This window comes from Psammomys obesus, unplaced genomic scaffold (genome assembly GCF_907164565.1).
Source record: "Psammomys obesus unplaced genomic scaffold, mPsaObe1.curated_primary_1811, whole genome shotgun sequence".
NCBI classification, from domain to species: domain Eukaryota; kingdom Metazoa; phylum Chordata; class Mammalia; order Rodentia; family Muridae; genus Psammomys; species Psammomys obesus.
In genome coordinates this window covers 40927765-40953774 of record NW_026587216.1, presented here as the reverse complement: position 1 = coordinate 40953774, position 26010 = coordinate 40927765, and the positions used below count along the sequence as shown (strand labels likewise).

At 41.8% G+C, this 26010-nt stretch overlaps 1 protein-coding gene across 1 annotated transcript in view; it reads left to right on the top strand.

The window, feature by feature from the left end:
* The first annotated feature begins 3972 nt into the window (after positions 1 to 3972).
* Positions 3973 to 26010, top strand: part of Ints8 (integrator complex subunit 8) — a 50477-nt gene continuing 28439 nt past the window's right edge. Inside the window, exons 1-11 of the mRNA XM_055603236.1 lie at positions 3973 to 4230; positions 5360 to 5534; positions 8893 to 9033; positions 9289 to 9360; positions 11312 to 11363; positions 13592 to 13774; positions 15186 to 15293; positions 17255 to 17410; positions 20388 to 20488; positions 21485 to 21626; positions 24948 to 25018. Of these exons, the coding sequence (XP_055459211.1) occupies positions 4101 to 4230; positions 5360 to 5534; positions 8893 to 9033; positions 9289 to 9360; positions 11312 to 11363; positions 13592 to 13774; positions 15186 to 15293; positions 17255 to 17410; positions 20388 to 20488; positions 21485 to 21626; positions 24948 to 25018 (1331 nt within the window). The 5' untranslated portion in view covers positions 3973 to 4100. The remainder of the gene's footprint in view (positions 4231 to 5359; positions 5535 to 8892; positions 9034 to 9288; positions 9361 to 11311; positions 11364 to 13591; positions 13775 to 15185; positions 15294 to 17254; positions 17411 to 20387; positions 20489 to 21484; positions 21627 to 24947; positions 25019 to 26010) is intronic.

Here is a 26010-nt window from a genome sequence, read left to right as displayed (position 1 = left end):
AAGAACCAGTTTTGTTGTTCTTTTAAGATTTATTATTCATAAAGTATTCTGCCTGCGTGGGATCCTGCTGGCCAGAAGAGAGCGCCATATCACATTTGTTTTGTCTTCTAAACCCCTTGTAGAATAAGTAGTCTGTTGTTGATGAGCAGTTTTCAGCTCATACTGCATGTTCAATTCATCACTCAGGTTCACCAGTACCCAAACGTGTGTGCACCTGCTCAACGAGATGCGACCATTGAGCATTCACTTCAGTAGCGGGGCAAGTCAGGCTATTGAAAAAATTTTCTGAACTGATAGTCTCATTGCCAGTACTGACCTTGATAAAGCCTGTCTTAGTTATTGTTCTGTTGCCATTATGAAATAACATTGCCAAGGCAAACTCATGAAAAAAAAAAAGCATTTAATTGGGGTTCACAATTGCAGAAGGTTAAAGTTTATGACTATCATGGCAGGGAGCATGGCAGTGGGCAGGCAGGCACAGTGTCTGGAGCGGAGGCTGAAAACTTATATCTGATCCACAAGTGAGAGGCAGAGAGAGACAACTGGAAATTGTAGGTGCTATTTTTTTTTTTTTTTTGAGACAGGGTTTCTCTGTATAGCCCTGGCTGTCCTGAACTCACTTTGTAGACCAGTCAGGCCTCGAACTCACAGAGATCTGCCTGCCTCTGCCTCCCAAGTGCTGGGATTACAGGTGTGTGGTACCATGCACAGCTTTGTAGGTGTTGTTTTTTAAACCCTATTTTATTTGGGATTCCTTAAGCTTCTACCTCCCTTCAACCCCCCAAACCTAGATAGGAAGGAGAGAAAGAAGGTTAGAAGGGAGAGGCAAACTTTAGGCCTCTTCAGACTTAGTTCTGGCTGGTTAGGGTCATTGGGTTCTTTGGGAAAATACCAGTCTCAGTCATCAGGACATTTAGCAGTCCTACAACAGCAAATGGCAAATGCAGCAGGACAAACAAGCAGCCTTCTTCCTCCTCCATCTGTCTTCTCGAAGCCCTCACCCCTCCTCTCTCTGGGCTCTCATATTTATACCCTCTCTGAGTCTTCAGAATTAAACTCTCTACAGCTGGCAAAGATTACTCACCTCTCCAAGCCTGCAAGAGGCTGTTACCAGCTGGCAAAGACCATGCCCTTCTCCAAGCTGCACTAGGCAGTTACAGGCTGTGGACAAACTAAAAGCAACTCCATACCCCACACCAACCTATTTAGCTACCATAACTGAGTTTTTAAAGAAACCAAAACTTCCACTACAGGAAATGGCACGGGCTTTTGAAACCTCAAAGCTTATCCCCAGTGACACACACACCTCTTACAGGCTACACTGCCTAAACCTTCCTGGGTAGTTCCACCAACAGAGAACTAAGCATTCAAATGGAAGAGCCTATCCAGCCATTCTCATTGAAGCTACCACAGACACCATTAAGGAACCGTCTTAGGGGTTGCTGTGATAAACAGCATGAGCAACAAGTTGAGGAGGAAAGAGTTTATTTCAGTTGACAATTCCACAGCAATTTCTGTGGGAAGTCGGAGCAGGAAGTCAAACAGGGCAGAAACCTTCAGGAAGGAGCTGACGCAGAGGTCATGAAGAAGTGCTATTTACTGACTTATGGCTTGCCCTGCTTGTTTCCTTGTATCATCTAGGATCACAGTGGTACAACCTCCAGTGAGCTGGGCCCACCCACATCAGTAGTGAATCAAGAAAATGCAGTTGAGACTCACCAGAGACCTTATAGGGGCATTTTTCTCAACTAAAGATCCCACATGACTCAAGCTTGCATCAAAGTGACATAAAACCACCAGGACAGTGGGACAAAAGCACTTTGTGCACAGTATTTAAGAGCTTTACTCTTATGGGCTTGAGAGAAAGTTCAGAGGTAAAGAGTACTTTGTGGCCAGGTGCTGCCACAGGATGCCAATTGTGGCACTGAGGAGGCAGAGGAGGGTGGATGTGTATATTCCAGGTCAGCCTGGTCTACAGAGAGTTCCGGGGCAGCCAGGGCTACACAGTTGGACGGTGTCTCAGAGAGTGCTTGCTGCTGCTTGCATGAGACTATAGTTCAGTTCAGGGGAATCTGATATACTCTTCTGACCTCCAGAATAAAAAGAATCTTTTAACTAGTTTTGTTTTGTGTATATGGGTGTTTTTGCCTGCATGTGTGCCTGTATGCCTGTGCAGACACATATGTGCCTGAGGAAGCAAGAAGAGGGTGTCAGCTCCCCGGATCTGGAGTTACAGACATTTGTGAGGCCCCACACAGTTGCTGGGAATTGAGCCTGAGTGCCCTGGAAGAGCAGCTAGTGCTCTTAGCTGCCAAGCATTCTCTTCATCTCCTGGAAAGAAATCTAAAAAAAAAAAAAAAAAAAAAAAAAGGAAGGAAACCAAGATCTACAAGATCTATATTTTTTTTATTTTGTTTGTAAGAGCTTGGGTTTGTTGTTATTGAGATAGGTTTTGTTTGGTTTAGTTTTTTGAGACAGGGTTTCTATGTATAGCCTTGGCTGTCCTGGAACTTGCTTTGTAGACAAGGCTGGCCTCAAACTCAGAGAGATCCACTTGCCTCCGCCTTCTGAGTACTGGGATTAAAAGGCATGTGCCAGCAAGACCACCTGTGATAAGACTTTTACTATATAGTCAAGGCTTTACTATGTTTGCCAATCTTGTCTTTAAACTTTAGAGTTTAAAGGAAGAGAGTGGGAGTGACCGTTTAAAGACAGAATGACTCAGAAACTCAGCCGTGGCTTAATGTGGCAGTCAGTGAACACTGGCTTTATTTCTTCAGGTACTGAGGTCTCATTCAGTTCTCAGCTAGATACCGTTTACAAGCAATACAAAGAAGTTTAAGGCATCGACATGACTTCATAAAAGCTGCAACAAAGCTGGGACTAGTGGCAAAGGCCTGTCATCCCAGGTTTTCCTAAAGGATATAAGATACACCTCCAGAATGTTTATAGATTACCTCACATAGTCTATAAATGCTGTATTTTATTCTTTTAAAAAGAAGTCTAAAAACAAAACAATAGATACCCACCAAAAACCCCACAAGAAACATGATGATTTATAATCCCAGTACTTGGGCTTGGACAGCAGATTTAATGATATTATGTAGGTTCAAGTTTAGCCTGAGCCACACAGTTTCAGGCCATTCCGGGCTACAGAGTGAAATCCTGTTTCCAAAGAGGCAAAACAAATCTGAAGGAGAGGCATCTAGAAGAATCTAACTAAATCTGAATTTATTTCTGTCTCTCTTGGTCCCTTTCTGAAAACAATCATCTTTAGTAATACATATTTGTGAAGTTTTCTATAGGGTGTGTGTAGGACAGCGGTAGATGTCGGCAGTTTTCTTCATTCTCTCTGCTGGAGCTGTTTCAGCTAGATCAGCTGTCAGCCCCCAGAGTCCCAGGAACTCTTTCTGAGGGTCAATTTGGCCTTTAACTTGAGGGGATCCTTTGGCTTCTGCTTTGTAAGTGCTGGGTTTTACAGGTAAGCCCCGCGACACTTTGCTCTTTAGTTTTGTTGATAACGATACCTAAGACTGTTACAGAATAGCGGCAAATATAAAATAGGGTTTAGTCTGTGCCTGGACTGTCCATCTGAGGAGGATTAACTAGGCCCTAAATACCAGGAGCTACGGCCGGAGAACTCTCAGACAAGTTGGATCTAACTGTATGCATTTGGGAAACGGGAAGAGGAGGCAAGTGGGACGGGATCTCAGAAAGGTAAAGCACCAGAGACAAAGCAACTAGACCTGGTCTCGCTTGTCTCCTTACGAAGACAGCGGAGCCGCTTCACTTTCTCTGTGAGGAACTCCCGGGGAACACGGAAAGCCCCTCCCGAAGCTAGCTTCGGGCGAACGAGGCGGCTCCAGGGCAGCCAGGAGGCGGAGCGGCCTGCCGGTCCCGCCCCTTTCCTCCGACCTCGGACAGCGATTGGTCGAGAGCGCGGCGAGCCGCGGATCCGGGGACAGGCCGGTGGCAGGCTGCTCCGCCATCTTGGGCGGTGCGAGCGATCCGGACGTTCCGGGCGGTTCGGCCGGACACAGGCCCCGGCGAGGGTCAGGTTGGAGCCCGGAGGCGGCGGGAGCAGCGGCGGCGGGGGCAGGATGAGCGCGGAGGCGGCGGACCGGGAGGCGGCCACCTCCAGCCGGCCCTGCACCCCGCCGCAGACCTGCTGGTTCGAGTTCCTGCTGGAGGAGTCGCTGCTGGAGAAGCATCTGCGCAAAGCCTGCCCGGGTAAGCGGGCGGCGGGCGGGCGTGGTCCGCGGCCCCGGCTGCGCCCGCTCTCCGACGGCTGCGGCCTGGCAGGCGCGGAGCGTCCGAGAAAAGCTCCAGACAAAGGCTTTCCCGTGTGCCGCGGCCCTCACGGCGTGGGGCGCCGCCGCAGGCATCGCGGGGCCCGGGCCCCGGATTCGCACGGCCCTGGGCGCTGACTCCGGGAAGGCGCTGCGGAGCCGGGAGCCAGCCCGAGCCTTAGGTTCTGGTGTCCTCAGTCAGGGGAGTGTGTACCTCCCTGTTGAACCCCCAGTTAAAATAGAGAAATCTTCGGCAGCAGGACGTGCTGTGCAATCGCCAGGTGGCTGTTGTAGAGGGATACGGAGGTTGGCGTGAATGTTGCTGGGCGAGGAACGTGCTGTTTTCCTCTTCCCGGGCGTTTCTGGAATGATACGGTGTGAGCGCTTTACCGTTAGTTTGCTCAGGTCTAACCCAAATTGGACCTTACTTGTAGGAGACTACTTTGTGAAAAGTTGGCATCATTGGGAGGGCGGATTTATCGAGTGTGTCTTTACGCTTTTAGAGCTCCCTTATTGACGCATTGTTAGGGGTTTGTAGGGTGCAAGCCACCGAGCTTAGCTCGCCACACTGGTTACCTCACTTAATGAAGCTTTCATAAATGCGTGAGGTAACTGACGTTAGCCTCTGCTTTTCATTGTGGGACACAATGAAACATGAGACATAACTTAATGAAAGACCCAATAGCTGCCGACTGCGTTTCTTTCTTCTAACAGCATTGCTCAAAGGGGAACTGGAGTCTGCAGTGGTTACTTCTTCCCCGTGAAATGCTTTGTTCTGAACTGTTCTTTTTTCTTCTCTTTCTCTTTCTCCTCCCTCTACTTGCTCCCTCCCCCAGTCCTGGGAACTGCACCCAGGCCCTCTTGCATATCTCGAAAACTGGCAACCACACAGCCGCGACTCTCTGACTGCAAGACTTCCAGATGTTGCCCTGCGCCCTTCTTGTGTGCCTTTAGTCAGTATACCTAAATAGCTGTTTGTATTCCTTGGTGGTCAAAGAACAATGCAGTGAATCCTTTTGTGTATTTATAATGAAAACGTTAAGAATTACTTATCTTCTTTTAAATCCTAGACCCTGCACCAGTCCAGCTTATAGTTCAGTTTTTGGAGCAGGCTTCCAAACCTTCAGTTAATGAGCAAAACCAAGTACAGCCTCCACCTGAGAACAAGAGAAACCGCATCCTAAAACTGCTCGCTCTCAAAGTCGCTGCACATTTGAAGTGGGATTTAGACATACTGGAGAAAAGGTATAAGAATTTAAACAACATTTCATTTGGAGCACTGTTTGTTTTTGTCTACATTCTCATGTTTTTCTGATAGTGACAAAATAAATTACCTTTCTGCGTGTTCATAGCAAAATATTCAAGTGTTTTAAAAACGGTATAAGAAAGTATTTAAAACTAGAAGTATGTGTAGTTTCAGCTTCTTGAGACCGAGGTAGATCATTCAGCAGAGCTCCCATGTTAAGAGACCAGACTGGAGAATTTAGGGTTACTCAAACCATCCAACCCCAAGCAAAGCTCCGTGATCATTTGAATAGTAGAGAAAGCACCCCTTAAGGTTTAAACTTTTTGCCCCAGTAATAAGGAAGCATTTTGATCTCTCTGTATTGACAATTGCCATCAGGGCCTCTGGCATTCTAGTCGAGGTTTTGCCACTACCAGGCTACAGCTGAGTTAATTATTACTTCAGGCACAGTAACAGGAGGAAATCCGGACTTTGAGTGCTTTAGATGTTTTGGTTAGCCTAGATATCTGATGACAGTGAATAAAAATTAATGGTGTACTATTGAATAATTTGGTTAATTTTCCTGGTCAGGAGTCAGTCATTCCTTCCCAAAACTGTTAACATTACTACTTCAGTCATCATTTATTTGCTTATAAGCAAATACTTTCAAAGCTGTGTTTAGAAATTATTTACTTATTTTCATCCTTTCATAATTTTTTTTAAAAAAGGAACTACCTGAAGGACTTAGAAAGACAGAAATAATATTTTTGTGTATTCTTTGTCCGTATTTGCCCAGTGTTTTAATTGTTTGCAATGTCAGAGACTGGACCCAAATCTCAGTAGTACTAGGGACGCATTGCTACCAAGCCGTGTGTCACCCTGCCCTCTGTGTTTATTACCCTTGTTTTGTTTAGGAAATGTATTTGCTTTTTTGAGACAGGGTTTCTCTGTATGGCCTTGGCTCTCCTAGACTCATTTTGTAGACTAGGCTGGCCTCGAACTCACAGAGATCCACTTGCCTTTGTCTCCCGAGTGCTGGGATTACAGCTGTGTACCACCATGCCTGGCTTTCGGAATCTTTTTAGGATCTAGTATAGCATGAGCTGACTGTGTAACTGAAGAGGACCTTGAACTCAAGGTTCTTGACTATCTTATCTTTACCTCCCAAGTTGCTGGAATTATGGACACCCAACCTCTTACATTTTTAAATAACTTTTCATACCCTGTATAATATTTTGATTTGTTTCTTCACTTAACATAATATTAACTAGTTGGATATGCTGCCGTATACTCATAATCCCAGCACTTGGAAAGCTAAAGGAAGAAGATCCAGTGTTCGACGTCAGCCTGAGCCTCATAGCAAAAACCAGTCTCAGTTTCTTACTTCCCAGAAACTACCACAGTATTATTCACTATTTTTTTCTTTTTATTATTATTATTATTAATTACAATTTATTCATTTTGTATCCCCCCCATAAGCCCCTCCTTCCTCCCCTCCCGGTCCCACCCTACCTCCCATTTCTTCATGTATGCTCCTCCCCACATCCACTGATAGGGGAGGTCCTCCTTTCCTTCCTTCTGATCTTAGTCTATCAGATCACATCAGGAATGGCTGCATTGTCTTCCTCTGTGGCCTGGTAAGGCTGTTCCCCCCTCAGGGGGAGGTGATCAAAGAGCAGGCCAATCAGTTTAATTCACTATTCTTCACTTGACAATAATTTGGTTTGTTTCTAGCTCTTTTCCCCATTTACTTATTCATTCATTCATTCATTCATTCATTCATTCATTCATTCATTCATGAGGCAGGGCTCTGTCAGGTTCCTGAAACTAGCTCTGTAGTCCAGGCTGGCCTTGAACTCAGAGATGTGATTGCCTCTGCCTTCTGAGTGTGCTGGGATTAAAGGTATACACCACCACTGCCTGGCTTTTTAATTTATTTTTTAATTAATTCATATTGGATGTTTGGCTAGCATGTATGTTTATGCACCACATATGTGCATGGTGTCCTTGGAAGTCGGAAAAAGGCTTCAGGTCTCCTGGGACTGGAACTACAGATAATTGTGTGCTGTCATGTGGGTGCTGGGAATTGAACCTGCATCCTGTAAGAACAGCCAGTACCCTTAAAACCACTGAGCCATTTCTCTAGTACCTTGTTTCCAGTTTTCGCTGTTACAAATTATAAGGTCATATTTTTGCCCAAGCAAGCATTCATTGTGTAGCTCAGGCTGGTTTCAAATTCTCCTGTCTTTGCCTTATAGTTGGATATCAGCATACCCAGGGTCTGAGATTTATACTTTAAATATTAAAGTATTTTTAAAAATACTTCAGTATTTTAAAGTCTTTTCCATCATGTGTTCTTCAGCATTAAATATAGTTTTTGTTTTTAAGTAAATGTATTATTTTTTGGTTGTTTGAAACATGTAGCCCAGGTTGGTCTCCAGCTCTGTAGAGAAGGATGGCCTTGGGCTCCTGAAACTTACCCTCTGCCTTCCAAATGCTGGGAATTAAGTGTGTGGCAACATGCCTGGCTTTCAGAATTTTTAATCTGAGGAGAAACCTGACCATTAATAGATTACAAGAAACTTATGTGTCCATGGTAATGTATGGTATATTAAGACACACATAGTGTATATGAAATAGTTGGAAAATTGAGCACCTGTTAATTTTTCCTGGTGCGGGGAATTGAATCCATGACCTCATGCCTGCTGGACAAGTAAGCTACTATTGGCTATACCTCTCAAACCTCCAATTGGTTATTTGATAATAATCAAATGTAAATTATTGCTTTTTCTTCTTTTTTTTGGCGGGGGCCAATGATGGTGGTGTTGAGACGGTCTCACTATGTAGATCAGGCTGTCCTCAAACACAGAGGTCTTCATGCTTCTGCCTCCTGAGTGCTGGGAAATGTAAATTATTTCTATGTGAAATTAATACTGTTGTTTTGCTAAGAGTTCACTTTCTTGCAGGGTGTGGTGGTGTACACCTGCTAAGCTAACACCTTGGAGGCTGAGATTGGAGGAGGCTGCCAATTGGAGACCAGCCTGTGTTGGGTAGCAAGGCCCTATTTGAGAAAAGGAAAGCTAAATTTTTTTTTTGATATAATCTGAAGTCTGTATAATTTGAGGAGTAGGTAAGATAAAAAAAAGAAAGAAAATTGGTAATGAGTAAATAGTTAGAGGTGCATGGTGAATGCTCATTCCATATTTTGCCCACTTTTGTATTGTTTAAGTCCATAGTAAAAGTCCATAGTAAAAGGTCTTGGAATCTAGTAGGTAAGCGTGCAGATGTAATCCTTGAACAATGTAGTTGCTTTTATTCATAGTAGGTGTTTGTGTTCTGTGTGGCTGTGTAGCTAACCTGCACTTTGCTCCTCTCAAGCCTGTCCGTTCCGGTGTTGAATATGCTGCTGAATGAGTTGCTGTGCATCAGCAAAGTCCCTCCTGGGACCAAGCATGTGGACATGGACCTGGCAGCCCTTCCCCCAACCACTGCCATGGCTATCCTCCTCTACAACAGATGGTGAGCCGCTAAGCCCGCTGGGGGCAGCTTCCTTTCCTTACACGATGGCTTTCGGCATCCTGCTTTCACGGGTTTCCTGTGCTTCAGGGATCTCTCTGGGCATCTTTGGACCTTTGAGCCTTGGAAGTGGAGAAATTCTATTTATGGCTATGTAGATGAAAAGTGCTACTGAAACTGTGGATGAAATCTCACATTTGTTATTTACATTGATTATACTTGAAGTAACCCTTTTATTTTTCTCTATCTTTCCTTTAGGGCAATTAGGACAATTGTTCAAAGTAGCTTTCCTGTCAAACAGGCTAAACCTGGACCCCCTCAACTAAATGTGTAAGTTGGCTGACAGTTCTTTCTTGTGACGTTTTTCATTGTGACTTAAAATTGTTTCGTAGAGGAACTGGAGAGATGGCTTAGAGGTTAAGAGCACTTGATCTTCCAAAGGTCCTGACTTCAATTCCCAGCAAACACATGCTGACTGACAGCCACCTATAGTGAGATCTGGTGCTGTCTTCTGGCAGGCAGGCACATTTGCAGACCGACTACTGTATAAATAATAAATAAATAACCCTTAAAAAATGTTTTGTAGGCTTTAACTCATGCTGCAGAGGAAGTAGAGCAGAGGTAGGAGGATGAGGCTCTGCATGGAGGCTGGTTTGAAAGAGCTGGGGGGGATTGGAGATGAAGATTTTTTTTTCCCCATAGAATTAAATTGTCTTTAATGTGTGTTAATTAATCTTGTACCTGGGGAAATTATTTTAGTATTTTAAGTGTTAACAGTACAAAGTTCATTACAAAAGCTTGATCGAATATGGAGTTTTAAACCCAATTCATAAATTCTAGATGGCAACTCATCCCCCTTGGGAGCTAGATACACCATAGTTTCTGACTGGAAAGAAGTAAGATTTACTTACACTTAAAAAGAGAGTAGACTTATTTATGGCACGGGTTTGAATGGTTAGCCACATTCTTTGGGACTTGCGCAAGACTGCAGTTGTAGGAAGCCTCTGTCAGGACAGATGCCAAGGAAGAGAGGATGGAACAGAGGCTAAAAATTACCCCTGGGTCCATACCCCAGTTCTACCCACATCCCACTTGATCCCACTTCCCAGAGGGCCACAGTACATCTCAGAAGAACCATCTCGGGAGCAAGGCTTTAACAGATGTACATCTTGAGGAAACTGCCAGTATTCCAAGTAATGGTAACACTACACTAGGACATAGTGTACCACAGTTCTTTGCGATATGACATATTCTCTATCACTGTTTTATTTTGTTTTTAATCGGGTCTTACTATGTAGCCCCGGCTGGCTGGCTGGCCTGGAACTTACCAATGTAGACCAGGCAGGCCTTAAACTCACAGAGATGCTCTGTTTTCTGAGGTTTTTGCCACTCACTATGCCCTGCTTTTCTGCCTATTTTCTTTAAAAAAAAGTTTTATTTTATGCTGCTGAGTGTTTCGCCTACACATACCTAATTGCATCATGTGCTTGCCTGATGCCTTAGGCTAGAAGGTCCAGATCTGTGGAACTTACATTGCAATAGGTTGTGAGTCACCATATGGGTACTGGGAACTGAACACTAGTCTTTTAGAAGAGTAGTAAGTCCTTTTAACAGCTGAGTATCTCCCCTGTCCCCTCTGTGTCTGTTCCTTAAATAAATGAGCTTTTGTTTTCAATGATCTTTATTACTCTTTCTGTTGGTTTCTTTTTGTTTGCTTGTTCTTCTTTTTCCCCTTTCTCCCTTTGTGCCTTCCTCCCTCCCTTCCTTAATGACAGGATCTGATGTAATTCATGGTGATGTCTACACTCAGTTTTGTTGCTTGATTGGTCTTGAAACTCCTGACCTTCCTGTCTCCACTGCTCAAGTGCTGAGTTATGGGTGTGTGTTATGCTGACCTAGTTTCACTCCTAAATTGAAAGTTTTATGCAAAGCAATGGAGAAAAGTTCTTGAGCATCATAATAGTATGTGCTTTATTTGTTTAAACAAATAAAAAAGAAACAGTGTTAACATACTTAAAAAAAAAAGCTTCAGCCAGGTATGTTGCTGTGTACCTGTAATTCCAGCATTCAGGGAGGCAGAGGCAAGCGGATGTCTGTAAGTTCAAGTCCAGCTTGGTCTATAAAGTGAGTCCAGAACAGCCAAGGCTACCCAGAGAAGCCCTGCCTCAAAAAATTTAAATAAACAAACTTCATGCTGAAGAAATGATAGGCTTAAATGTTGGCTTTTACAGTTGTGTCTTGATAGTTGTATTTCAGTAGTCTTCAATCATTTCTCTTTTAGCATGAATCAGATGCAACAGGAAAAAGAACTAACAGAAAACATTTTGAAAGTGGTGAGTATTGGCAGAGATTACAGTGTTAGGTCTTAGGGACAGATGTTCGCATGTGGACATGCATCTTCTCATCTTAGGTTTGTGAGCTTTATAAAGGGTTGAGTACAGTGATGGAGTTTTGTTATTAGCATATACATAAGGTGTGTGTGTGTATTTTGCTTTTATGAGAAAGTGTTATCATGTAGCTAGGATGGTCCCTAATCCCTTCTCTTCCTGCCTCTGACTCACAGGTGGTAGGATTATAGACATGAGCTGCCATACTTGGCCTGAACTGTACAGTTTTCAACACTATTGGTATAGTACTTTATTGTCAGTTCTTTTGTTGAATATCTCGTGATACTTTAACAGACATTATTAAAGACATGTTCTGCTTAGTTAGAGACATGATTTTGAAGGGACTGGGAGATGGCTTAGTTGGTAAAGTGCTTGCTATTGAAATATAAGAGCTTGAGTTTGCTGCGCAGCACCCATGTAAAAGCCAGATGTCTCAGTGTGCTTGCCTGAAATCCCACCACTGGAGAGGGAGACAGAAGGATTCCTCGGGCTTTCTGACCAGTTATTCTACCTGGTTTGGTAGGCTCCAGGTTCAGTGGTTAACTCAGCAAAAACTAATCTGAAAAGTAATTGAGAGAGACACCCAGCATCACCTTCTAGCCTTCATATGCATGCATTCAAACATGTACATACAAATATATACACAAAGCCGAGTGTGTATTTTACTTAGTACTTAGGAGGTGGAGGCTGGGAGATCTGGAATCCAAGCCCACCCTGAGGTTTATGGTAGTCTAGGCTACATAAGGCCTTGTCAACAAACTAAAACAGACGTGGGGATGTAGCTAAGTTTGTAGAACACTTGCCTAGCATGCACAAAGCCATGGGTTTGACCCCTAGTACCCCATCAGCTGGGTAGGGGTGTGTGTGTGTGTGTGTATACACATATACAAGTGAAACCATGAAGATCAAAAGGTCAAGCTCACCCTCAACTACATAGCATGGCAAGCCTGGCCTAGAGACCCTGCCTCAAAAGAAAAGAAACTAAGAAAAACAAAAGGTTGAATTTTAGGTGGTAGTATTATATTCTTTGTATTTTCTTAACAATTCACAGCAAATGTATTTAAAAACAAAATAGTGTCAGAAAATATAGCAAGTCTTGAATGTTTGCATGAATGTTTGGTAGGCTCAGGTTTAATGCCTACTCAAGTTAGGCAGCTCTGTGCCACTGAGCTATATGCTACCCCAGGGGGTTTTCTGTTCATTAGTTTTTGTATGTATAATTTTTTTTTTAAAGAAGACATTTTTAAAAGTTTTAATGTATATTGGTGTTTTGCCTGTATGTATGTCTGTGTGAGGGTGTTGTATCCCCTGGAACTACAGTTACAGACAGTTGTGAGCTGCCATGTGTAACACCACATGAATTTGAACACGAATTTGAACTCAGGTCCTCTGGAAAGAGCAGTTCATGCTCTTAACCTCTGAATCATCTCTCCAGCTCCAGTATGTGTGATTCTTAAATTTGTATTGGTTTTCTTTTGTCGTGTGTGTGTGTCGGTCTGTGTCTGTGTGTGGGTACTGTATGTACAGAAGTGCAGGTGTCCGCAGAGGCCAGAGGTGTCGGATCCCTCATGGATCCGGAGTTACAGGTGCTCATATGTCACCTGATGTAGGCTCTGGGACTCAAACTCAAGTCCACTGGAAGAGCAATTACATGCTCTTATCTGTAAGCCAGCTCTCCAGTCCTCCATATTTAATTTTTATCTTCTCAATTTAAGAAACTGGAGGTTATCTGCAAATTACATACACTGTAATTATTTCACACCTGCAGTGTTCTGCAGATACCTAAGCGGTAAGTATCAAGGAGAAGTGAGAATAAAAGAGAAATTCATGTGAAGCAAACAGGCAGTAGGGTTTGTAGTATTTTGAATAGAGAAGCAAAATCCTGTGTCTCTTTATTGTTACGTAGTGCCTGGTAACATGACTGCACAGTGTGGTTTATAAAGATCCAGGGCATACATTAAACTGAATATTGCAATCTTTCCTATATTTTGTTTCTTGCTTTACAAAGGTAGGAACTATATTTTTAATGGTTAAGATTATTTTCTTCAAATAACTTGTTGAAATGCCTTCAATTTTAGTACGCGAAGCTACTGAGTATTCTGTGAAATTTTTTGGTTATTGTATAGTTATGAGTACTATTGTTGCATATTTATTTGTGTACTGAATTTTTGTAGCTAAAAGAACAAGCTGCCGATTCTATTTTGGTCTTGGAAGCAGCCCTGAAATTAAACAAGGATCTGTATGTTCACACAATGAGAACTCTGGACTTACTGGCCATGGAACCAGGCATGGTGAATGGAGAGGCTGAGAGCTCTACAGCTGGGTTGAAAATCAAAACTGAGGAGATGCAGTGCCAGGTATGTCTTTATTCACTCGGCCCATGTCCTGGAAACTGCATGGAAGATCTTTTATAGATTTAGTTAGATGGAGTTCTCTTTGTTTCTGTGATTTAGGTGTTTTGTTTGTTTGTTTGTTTTAATATAGCAAAGGTTGGCCTGGAACTTGCTTTGTGACCAGGACTTGCCTTTAATGGGTGACCCTCTTACATTAGCCCCTAAGTGCTGGGGTTAATTGGCAGTTATGTCTTAGAAGTTTTATAGGCCTTTATTTGAGTGTTATGGCGATTAGTATTTACTATTGCTTTATCTTTTACTTAAGCAGTGGTTATTCTTAAACAGCTGTATAACCGAATCACCCCACAGAGACTAGGAGGTATTTAGTTAACCTGGAGCACAATGCTGGGCAATAGTTATTCCATCCTAAACCTCCAAGCCCTCATAGTTTCCTACCATTCAGATTTCACCCATTATACTTGCTTTTAGTCATGTATTAGGTCCGGTTCATTTCTCCACGTGGTTCCAAGACCTCTCCTGCAGATTCTTCTCCTCTCCTCTCTGTTTCCTTCCTCTTCCTCCCACTCTGGACCAGGATGCCCCATCCTGTCCTCTCCATTGCACAGCATTGGCTGGTTGTTTTATTAAAAATACAGAGAACAAACGGTGGCGTGTTTACACGAACTTGAGACAGGTGATGCTTAGAATAAGCATCACAATGCAGTGTCCGGATTGAAACCAGATAGTGGGGTAGAGAAGTCAGCATTTGAATGAACGCGGGTAAATTGTATATGTTCCAAAAGAACATTATGCCAACACATGAGATTTTTCTAAAGAAAATATAAAAAAAAAATTCATGGATTTTGTTATTTTCCAAGTTGTTTCTGAATTGATTTGCAGTACATTTATATTAGGAATGTAATTAGATTCCCCAAAGACAACAAAAACTAATATTGTGCTAGGCTGAAAATGTAGGCCTTCAGACAGGCCTACATTTTAGGTAATTTTAAGGATCTTGTCTCTTTCTCTGACTTTGGGCTCCTAGTCCATTTGACAATTTTCAGTTTTAGCCAGGCATGGTGGTACATGCCTTTAGCCCTAGCACTGTAGAGGCAGAAGCAGAGGAGTCTAGCCTAGTCTACTAGTCTACATACCAAATTCCAGGACAGCCAAAGCTATATAGAGAAACCCTGTCTCAAAAAAGAAAAAAAAAAAAAAAAAAAGACATTTTGTTTTTATTGTCAAATGACATTTTATGTAATCAACCCCCCACTTTTTTTTGGTTGCTTTGTGTGGCCCTGGTTGTCATAGAGTTGTTTTGAGAGCAGACTTGCCTTACACTTACAAGGATCCTCCCGTCTCAGCCTCTCAAATGCTAGGATTAAAGGCATGTGCCACCACTTCCGTCCTATCAACTGGTGTTTTGTTGTTTCAGGTGTGTTACGATTTGGGTGCAGCATACTTCCAGCAAGGATCCACAAATTCAGCTGTCTATGAAAACGCCAGGGAGAAGTTTTTTAGAACTAAAGAACTAATTGCAGAGGTAAGAGCAGTCATAAGCGATACATAATATTTGGTCCCTTGTAGAGTTTTTTCCTTTAAGTTTTCTAAAGAAAAGCTGTGTTGGATACTAGGGTGTAACTTGTTTGGTTTTTAAGACAGTTTATCTATGTGTCTATGTTTGGCCTAGAACTCACAACATAGACAAGGCTGGCCCAAGTGCTGGGATTAATAGGTTATGTCACCAAACGTCATGGTAAAATATTTTCCTAGCATGCTCACATTCTTTGAGTCAATCCTAGCACCAACAAACAAAACCAGTGTGCCCCTTCCAGAAAATTTAGAAAGTTGAAAAGAAATAGTGTGTCCCCTCCCCCTTTATTTTCTTGTTGTCTTAGAGTTTCTATTGCTGTGAAGAGAACCGTGGCCACAGCAACTCTCATAAAGGAAAACATTTAATCAGGGATGGCTTACAGTTTCCGAGGTTTAGTCCACTATCGTGGCATATAAGCATAGGTGCAGGGAGACGTGGTGCTGGAGGAGCCAAGAGTTCTACATCTTGATCTGCAGGGAGCCTAAGGAGACTGTGACACACTTCCTCCAACAAGGCCATAACTCTTAATAGTGCCACTCTGTGGACCAAGAATGTATGAGGGCCATACCTGTTTAAACCACTATGCTTGTTATCTTAGTTTCTTTTCCTGTTGCTATGGTAAAATATCCAAAAGCAACTTAAGAGAAAACTTTATTTTGGATGGTATGAGGTACAGTATACTGGGGAGTCAAGGTAGTAGGAGCTTGAAGTAGCTTGTTCACATTGTGTCCGTTATAGAGTAGAATGCTGGCTGGGCATGGTGGGACACACCTTTGTTCCCAGACGTCAGGAGATGGAGGTGGACAGGTCTTTGTGAATGTGAGGCTGCTTATATTAAAGCTTCTTTTTATGACTCCGATGACTCCATTTAAATAAAACGATTTATTTTTTACATTCTGATTATGTGTTTGTATCTGTATGTGGGTATGTGCATATGAGTGCTGGTTCACATGGAACCCAGTAGGTGGTATTGCCTTCCCTGGAGCTGTAATCTGGGTCAGATTGTGAGCTACCCAACATGGGTGCTGGGAACCAAACTCAGGTCCTCACTGTATGCTCTTGAGTACTGAGACATGTCTCTAGTCTCAGATGATTGAAATTTTAAGCATAAGTTTTTAATTTCAGGAACCTGGAAAAATCTGTTTTAATTTCCTTTCCTTATTACAAAAAGTAATCAACTACCCTCAAACTTTAATTTATTCTATTTGTTCATCCATTTTTGTAGTGCCAAGACTTGATCCCATAGTTTCAGGCTTGCTATGCAGGAGCTTTGTCACGGAGCTGCATGGCTAGCCCAAGGCCTGTTCTACCTAGAGCTATTAGAGATTGCTAATTTTGTTGAATTTTAGGTATAATTATTTAAAATTTATTTTAAAATGTGTCTTTATAAATGGCTTTGCTAGTAACATTTCTAATATTTTTGAAAGAAGATTGATCTTTTTACTTTTGTAAATCTTCCTGATGTATGGATTTTCCAGTGTGTAGGCTTGTAAGAGTTGCCAGTTGAACTGTTTAAAGCCTTATTTGTCACACCTACTGGAGTGACAGGAAGGAAGGGAGGGAGGGAGGAAGGAAGGAAGGAAGGAGAGAAAGAGAGAGAAAATGAAAAGAAAAGAACCAGACAATAAATAGCTAGGTTTTGTGGATCACATTCAGTCTGTCTTTGGGTGTTTGTTGTTTTCAACCCTAAAACATGTTTTTAGCTCAAGGGATATACAAAAGCAGATCACAGATTGCACTTGGCCGGTGAACAGTGTTTTGCTGATCTGTGCTCAAAACGTTCAGCTTTGTTATTTCTGGTTCTTGCATTTTTGAAAAAAAAATTTTGTATTGTTAAAATGCACTAAGGAGTACTAGTCTTTCACTTATATTTCATTAATGGATAATGATATATAATTCTTACTTTACAGATAGGTTCATTATCTCTTCATTGTACCATAGATGAGAAGCGGTTAGCTGGCTATTGTCAAGCGTGTGATGTTCTTGTACCTTCTTCTGATAATAACTCTCAGCAGTTGACTCCATATAGTCAAGTACATATTTGTTTACGATCTGGCAGCTATCAGGTAAGATTGCTCATACATGTGTTCACTGTTACGGATACCTTTTTTGAAAAAAATGTTTATCCATCTTCATTCATTCATTCATTCATCCATTCATTCATTCATTTATATGTGTGCTCTTATCTGCATGTATGCCTGCACACTAGAAAAGTGTATGAGCTCTCAATATAGATGGCTATGAGCCACCATGTGGTTGCTGGGAATTGAACTTGGGGCTTCTGGAAGAGCAGCCAGCTCTCCAGCCCAAGCTTGTGTATCTTAAATCTACTGTACGAGCTGTCAAGCTAGGCTTCTAAAATTACAGCTAGAGGCCCCGGGGTTTTTTTTTTTTTTTTTTTTTTTTTTTTGCCTTGGCATAGCATATTTACTGTTTCAAAGAAGGGAAGAATGAGCAAAGTGTGGTTTGGTTAGGCAGGAGTTCTAATACAAGCTCTTGTCAGTGAGCCTGGCCATTGTCTCACATTATAATCAGTGTCCTGTCTGGACACTTGTCTTTCACTTTTTGTTTCTTAGAGTCTCTCTATTATGTAGCTCTGCTTGTCCTGGTACTCAGGATATACATATCCTGATATACATATACCAGGTTGGCCTTGAACTCACAGAGCCTGTATCTACGGGATTAAAGGCACATGCCACCACATCTGGCTAGCCTTTGCATTTTAATGAAAATAACTAGCAGTGAGCGTTTGTCGTGCTGAAGTCATTATCAGAATGTTTTCTTCCCAACAGTGCCTTTATGTTATTTAACTCTGAAAAGGAAACATGAAACAGGCAAGCTGAACTTTCATTTGTTTTATTTTTTTTAATTTTGGTGTTTTGAGGTAACATCTTCCTGTATTCCAAACTGGTCTAAAACTGGCAATCTTGTCTCTCCCTTCCAAATGCTGAACTTTATTTTCAGCTTTGTGTTTCTTTTTATTATTATTATTTGAAGATTTATGTATTTATTTATTTTATGTATATGGGCACTTTGCATGTACATCTGCACATTAGAAGACAGCATCAAACAGTTATGAACTGCCATGTAGGTGCTGGGAACTGAACTCAGGACTTTTGGAAAGCAGAGAGTGCTCTTAACCACTGAGCCATCTCTCCAGCTCCAGCTTTGTGTTTCTTGATTGGGTTTTTAATCCCAAATTTATAATTTGCTATCTTTACCTGAAATTTCATTTCCAAAAATATATGAAAACGAAGACTGTATACTTTTTCTCTTAACGTTTCTTTTCTTTTCTTTCTTTCTTTCTTTTTTTTTTTTTTTCAAAATACTACTTGGTTTAGGGTAGGAAATTAAATTTTCTTGAAGTGGATTGGTAGACACCTGTGGATTAAAGTTCAGCTATTTTTTCAGTTACATCTCATAGGTTTATGAGGTTTCTAGAGGGTTAGAAGCTGTTGGAGCAGTGGTTCACCTATCAGATATCCTGCATGTCAGATATTTGTGTTATTCCTAGTGGTAGCAAAATTATAGTTATAAAGTGGCATTGAGGATTTTTTATGGTTGGGAGTCATCACAACATGAGGAACTGTAAAGGATCACAGCATTAGGAAGGTTGAGATATGGATTATAAGAAGGCCCTTAAATTTTTTTTATATATAAAAAAATAAGGTCAGCTGGGTGTGATGTCATGTAACTTTAATCCTAGTACTTGGGAAGCAGAGACAGGTGGATTTCTGTGAGTTTAAGCCAGCCTGGTCTATGTAGTGAGTTTCAGGCCAGCTAGGGCTATATAATAAAAGCCTGTTCAAAAGCTCCTTCAAGGGATAAGGCCTATAATAAGACCTTCAAAATTTTCCTCTAGCTTGTGTTACTGTGAATGTGAATAGCTCCATATAATGGATCAAGAACATAGGTATAGTGGGTATTCTATAATGGGAAGAGCAATTGTATTACAGCTCTGCAATGTATCGCAATTGCATATGTAGATTTTTTTTTCTCTTACATATTGTGTTTAGGTTTTATTTTAATATGATTCGTCACATGAACCCTGTAGTTCTTTTACGTTGGCCAGGCAATAATAGTGAAGCAGCTAGAACAAACAATGGCGTCTCTCATGGTTAGCCAGTGGCTCACTTACCTCTGAGGGGCCCTGAGTTGTCAAGTTTTTGTATGAAGGTGAAATGAGGCATCTATAATTTCTGTTTCTCTGTGATAGGGCTGATTAGCACAGATATTTGCAGAAATCCTTTTCCCACATTATCATCCCTCCTTTCCTCCTTTTCCATTGCTCAAGAAAGGCCTGAGAGTTTGTATGTAATATGTAGATATTTTCTGTAACTTACTCAATAATATATTTTAGATCATTTAAATTTATTGGAGTTGTTTCTTGCATGTTTTTTCCAGGTGACTTATTATAATTATCTTAAGGGTGTTTTTAGAGGTTTGTTTCTTGAATAAAACCTTTAAAGTTTATTTGAAAGGGTTTGTTGTTTTCTTTTCTTTTTTCCTGGGATGGACTTTGCTGTGTAGTTCAAGCTGGTTCTCACTTTCTGTCTTCTTGCCTTACCCTCCCTTGGGCTGCAGTGAGAGGTGTATGGTTGCACTCTTGCTGAAGTTCGGTGTGGTTTTTCTTCTGTTTCATGTTAAAAGCTAAGGCTTCAGTAGTTTGTTTCTCTCCTGCTTCTTACTTGTGGTCTATGATCTTCAACTTTGGAAAAGGGTAATTATTTCTGTTCTTTGTTTAATTTTAGAATTTTTGAAAGAGAATGCTTTTCCAGTAAGATATTTTTTATACTTTTCTCTAACTCAGTATATAGCGTTAGGATGACTTTGGACTTCCGATTCTCCTCCCTCTCCTGCCCGGTGCTCAGATGACAGGCTTGGACCACCAGGGACATTGAGCCCAGGGCTTTGTCCATGCTAGGCAAGCAGGCGGTCTGCCAGCTGAACTACATCCAGACCCTGGAGAAAGTGTCTGAAAAAAGCTGCCTTGGTTTTTTTTTTTTTTTTTCACATGGATGCAACTTTATGTCTTTGTTCTAGGAGGTAGTGCAGATTTTTATTGAAGATAACTTAACCTTCACTTTACCTGTCCAGTTCCGGCAGTCAGTACTGAGGGAGCTCTTTCAGAAAGCTCAACAGGGGTAAGTTGAAAAAGTAATTTTGATCTTCAAATAACAGAACAAGTGTTCTGTGGGTTATTAAATCCACTTGCAGGTTCCTGCAAATGATTAACATTATTTTTGGTTTGTCTGATATAAGGGAGAAAAAGTATTGTGGAGACTTTTTTTTTTAAAGATTTATTTATTCATGTATTTTATGTGTATGAGTGCTATCTTCATGCACATCAGAAAAGGGATTCAGATCCCATTACAGATGTTTGTAACCTGTCATGTAGTTGGTTGCTTGGAATTGAACTTTGGACCTCTAGAAGAGCACTGAAGAGTTTTTACCCTCTGAGCCATCTATCTCCAGCCTCCGTGGAGACATTTTTTTTTTAGTTATTTATTTGTATGTATATGGGTGTTTCCCTGTTTGCCTGTGCACCCTGTGCAGCCTGGTGTCCCCGGGGGCCAGAAGAGGGTGTTGGATCCCCTGGAACTGGAGTTACAGACAGTTGGGAGGTGCTCCCGATCCCATGTCCTCTGGATATCAGCCAGTGCTTTTCATCACTGAGCCCCAGTGGAGATGTTTTCAAGCTTTTTCTCTTAGTAGCTTTTAAAAGTGTTTGCAGTGAGAAAGTTATTTGGAACACAATTCTTTTCTTATACTTTTAAAAATATAATTTATTTTTAATTTTATTTTATGGGCATTAGTGTGAAGGTATCAGATACATACAATTGTGAGCTGCTATCTGGGTGCTGGGAATTGAACACGGGTCCTTTAGAAGAGCAGACAGTGCTCTTAACCACTGCGCTATGTCTCCAGCCTCCTATTCTTGTACTCAATCTTTACAATTAACCTATCTTTTTTTGTACATTATTTTGAGTAAGTTTATGGTATTTAGTAGTGTACTTGAACATAATAAAATGTTCCCTTTCAAAAAGAAATGGATTTATCTTTTTAAATTTGTTTTGTAATACTGTTCCATTCACGTTTTATAATAAAAACATTCATGTTTCTGCTTTTGTGTTCTGTAGAAATGAAGCTCTAGATGAAATCTGTTTTAAAGTTTGTGCCTGCAACACAGTACGTGATATACTGGAAGGCAGAACAATTAGTGTCCAATTTAACCAACTGTTTCTTAGACCAAACAAAGAAAAAATAGATTTTCTCCTTGAGGTAAGGCATTTTCCTGTGGTAATAGAACATTGCTGTTTCCCACTGGTTGTCCAGGGCCTCTGTTCTACCTTTTATTTTCTGTGCCTGACAGTTGACGGTATTAGCAAACTCAGCAGGCTGCCTCTCCTCCTCCCCTTCTCTTTTTTTTTCCCTCCTCTTCTTCCTCTCTCTCCTCTCTTACCCTTTCTCCTCCCTTTCCTCTCCCTTTCAAACTTATTCCCTATCCTTTCCTTCTTCCCTCATCATTCTTCCTCTTCCCCTTCTCTTCTTCCTTCTCTCTGCCCTCCTACCCCTCTTCTCTTTTCCTCCATCCTCTTCTCTCTCCTCTTTTTCTTAACTTTTCTTTTTTTTTTTTTTTTTTTAAAAAAAAAAGACTAGCTCTTGCTTTGTAGCCCAGGCCCCAAGTTCTCTGTTCTTCTGGCCAGCTTCCTGGTGGTGTGATAGGCATTTGCCATCATACTCTGTTCTGCTTCGTCCTCGAACAGCGCTTTTCTCCTTGTTTCTGTTGTACTCTCTGCTGTCATTCTCCTAGGTCTTTCACTGACTTTTCTCCTCTATTACAGTTAGGGCTGAACCCTAATGCTCTGCTTTTTCTTTTTTCCTTTTTTTAAGACAAAAATCTATTCATCATTGAGACAGAGTCCTGTTGTGTAGACCAGGCTGGCCTCAAATTTACAGAGTTCCACTTTCCTGTGCTTGCCAAGTGGTAAGACTAAAGGCCTACACCACCACACTTGGCGTAAGCGTGTTTAGTTTCTGTGTGTGCAGGAGCCCACTGAGGCCAGAAGGTGTCAGATTCTCCGGAATTGTGGAGCTGTGAGTCATCTGTTGTGGTGCTGGGAAGTGAACCCAGGTTTTCTGCAAGAGCAGTAAGTGCTCTTATAACTGTTGAACTTTGTCTCCAGTCCTCAGGGTTTTTTTTTGTTTTTTGAGACAGAGTCACTACATAGGCCTGGCTGTCCTGGAAATACCTACATATGTAGGCAGGCTGACCCTGAACCCACAAAGATCTGCCTGCCTCTGCCTCCTAGGTGCTAGGATTAAAGGTGTGTGCCACTGTGCTTCAGCTCCCAACTCTTAATTTTTAAAAAAATTATTAATTTTTTAACATTTATATATTTGTTTATCATATATATTATACACACATGCAGTGCGTATTATACCACATGTAGTGGTCCGAGGACAATTTGCAGGAGTTGGAACTCAAAAGATGATCATGCTTTGTTAAGCTCCCTTACCTGTTGGGCCATTTTGCCAGACCTAAAGAGTCACTTTTATTTATTTAGGTATCTGAGTGAGCATATGCACGTATATGAGCTCAGAGGCAGAAGCTGGTGGTAAACTAATCTTTTGAGCCAGATGTCGTGGCTGATCCTGGAGCTTGTATTTTTTCCACTTTGTTGGAATTGAGCAGTACCCAGGATCTCCTATCTCTGCTGTCTTGGGGCTGAGTTCCAAGAATCTGCAGGGACACTGAGCTTGTTACGTGAGTGCTGGAATCTGAATTCTGTCCTTAGGATTCTCAGAGTCTCCTCCTAGTCCCACCCACCTCCCCTCTTCTCCCCCTATACTCTTTCCCTAGTCCCTTGATAGGGGAGGTCCTCCTCCCCTCTGTCTGACCCTAGCTTGTCAGGTCTCATCAGGACTGGCTGCATTGTCTTCCTCTGTGGCCTGACAAGGCTGCTCCCCACAGGGAGAGGTGAACAAACAGCCAGTCACCAAGTTCATGTGAGAGACAGCCCGTGATCCCCTTACTAGTAAGCCCACTTGGAAGCTGAGCAGCCTTTTGGCTTCCTATGAGCAGGGGTTCTAGGTCCTTTCCATGCATGGTTCTTGGTTGGAGTATTGGTCTTTGCAGGACCCCCTGGGCCCAGGTTTTCTGCCTCTGTTGCTCTCCTTGTGGAGTTCCTGTTCCTTCCAGGTCTTTCTATCTCCTCCTTCCATAAGGTTCCCTGCACTCTGCCCAAAATTTGCTATGAGTCTCAGTATCTCTTTCAATACCCTGGTGGGTAGAGTCTTTTCCTGTGAAGGCTCCTGTTCTGTTCCTTGTCTTCGCTCTACTTCTGATGTCTATCTTGTTTGCCTTTCTGAGTGAGGTTTCAGCCTCTTTCCTTGGGTCCTCCAGCTTTCATGTTTTAATTGTTTTGAGATACAGGCTGGCTGCTTAGCCTAGGCTGCCATGGAATTTGATATCTTATTGCCTCAGTCTTCCAAGTGCTGGGATCACAGGCATGTGCCATCTTGCTTGGCTTTACTTGTTTTTTGGTTTTTTTTTTTTTTTTAGTATGGACTTGATGCATTGATTACAGGCATAATGAACTTTCTACATTTTGTATCCAGCGTCATTGCTAAGCTCTTAAGTTTTCCTCATTGGACTGGAGATGTGGCCCAGTTGGTAGAATGCATGCCTATCATGCACAGAAGCCCTGGGTTCATCCCCATCAAATGTAGAATGAGAAGCTCAAGATAATTGCCAGCTACATGACAAATTAGAATATGTGGGGACCCCCCCCCAAAAAAAAAAGAATGAAAAGACAAATGGGCACATTTTACAATTAAGAAAGTGACAACTGCTGGTCTTGGTGGTGTACTCCTTTGATCTCAGCACTCAGAAGGCAGAGGCAGGTGGGTCTCTTTGAGCTTGAGGCCAACCTGGTCCACAGAGCATGTCCAGGACAGCAAAGGCTATAGAGAGAAACCCTGTCTTTAAAAAAAAAAAAAAAAAAGACAATTAAATAAAGTCTTGGGTATTCAGAGTCCTCCCTTTTGTGAGGAGCAGTATTTTCCTCTTATGTGTTGATAGAATTCTTAATGTAGTCAAAGGCAGAGCCTGTCCCTTAATGGACATTAATGTCCCTTAATGCTTTAATGGGACTTAAAGCACCAAGTTGTTATTCTTAACTACATATGTCCCACTCACTTTTTTAATGGATTTTTATTTGACCTTTGTCCTAAATTACTTCACCAAACCATCGATTGCTAAGTGATTGAAGCATGAAAGTTGAGTTGTTTGGAGCAGTGGAGAGACGGCTCAGTGGTTAACAGCACCTTCTGTGCTTTCAGAGGATCGCCTTCAATTCCCAGCACCAAACGGTGACTCAAAACTAACTGTACCTTATTCCAGGGAATTCGTCCAGCACCATTTCCTGACGTCTGCAGGCATCAGACATGTACCTGGTACATAAGTAGACATCCAAGCTAAATATGAATATACATTAAGAAAACAAAACAAAACAGAAAACCCCAAAACTTGAGTTATTGGTAAATCTCAAAATTTTAAGCTGAGATCTATATTCAAATGAAAATTACTCAAATTTCTAGGTTTGTTCAAGATCAATAAACATAGAAAAAGCTTCAGATTCTTTGAAAGGAAACATGGCTGCTTTTCTTAAGTAAGTACTTTTCTTCTTGTTTTAAACTTGGAACTTAGTTTCATGAGAAAAGTGTTGGGTTTTTTTTTTTCCTTTTTTCTAGACATTTTATTTGTTTTACATGTACATGTGTGTCTGTGTCTGTCTGTGTATGAGCATGTGCCAGGGTGTGTGTAGAGGTCAGTGGACAAGCTAAAGGATCCTGTTCTTTCCTTCTATCATTTGGGCCCTGGACATTAAACTTAGCTTAGCAGCAGCTGCTTGAGCTCTTGCCCTCCCTGCACCGCCCTTCCCCACCACTCCAGCTTTTGTTTATTTTTTGCTGTGGATACCTAGTTAGCCTGAAACTCATAATTTTGTTACTTGAGAGTCCTGACTGCTGGGGTTGACTGTGTGTGTCACCGTCATCATGCCTTGCTGAGAAGTGTGTGTGTGCGCGCGTGCATGCGTGCATGTGGGTGTGATGCTTGCAATCAAGCCCAGGACTTGCATCTGCTGGGCAAGTACTCTGCTGATGGGCTACACCCACAGCATTTATTTATTTGAAACTGGGGCTCACCACATAACTCCAGTTAGCCCCAAACTATCAATTCTCCTTCCTTTGTTTTCCAAATGGTGAGATTATAGGTGTGTACCACCACTCCAAGCTTGAAACCTGTCTTTTACTAGTTGTTTCTATATATAACTAGTCAGTAAGTTATATTTGAGCAGTCAGTTAAGTTGAAATTTGTCTAGTAATATGTAGCTTTAAGATGTATACTCAAGTGCATGTGTATGTGTGTCTGTGTTTATGTATGTACATGCATGTACAGGTAGGAACAGGCAGGAAGAGGCTTTTGGATCCCTGGAGATAGAGTTACAGGTGGTTGTAAGCTGCCTGACATGGGTTCTGGGAACTGAACTTGGGTCTTTAAGAACCGCAAGCATAGCTGGGTGAGGTTGTGCATGCCTGTAATCCCAGCACTTGGGAGGCAGAGGCAGGTGCAACTCTGTGATTCAGGCCAGCCTGGTCT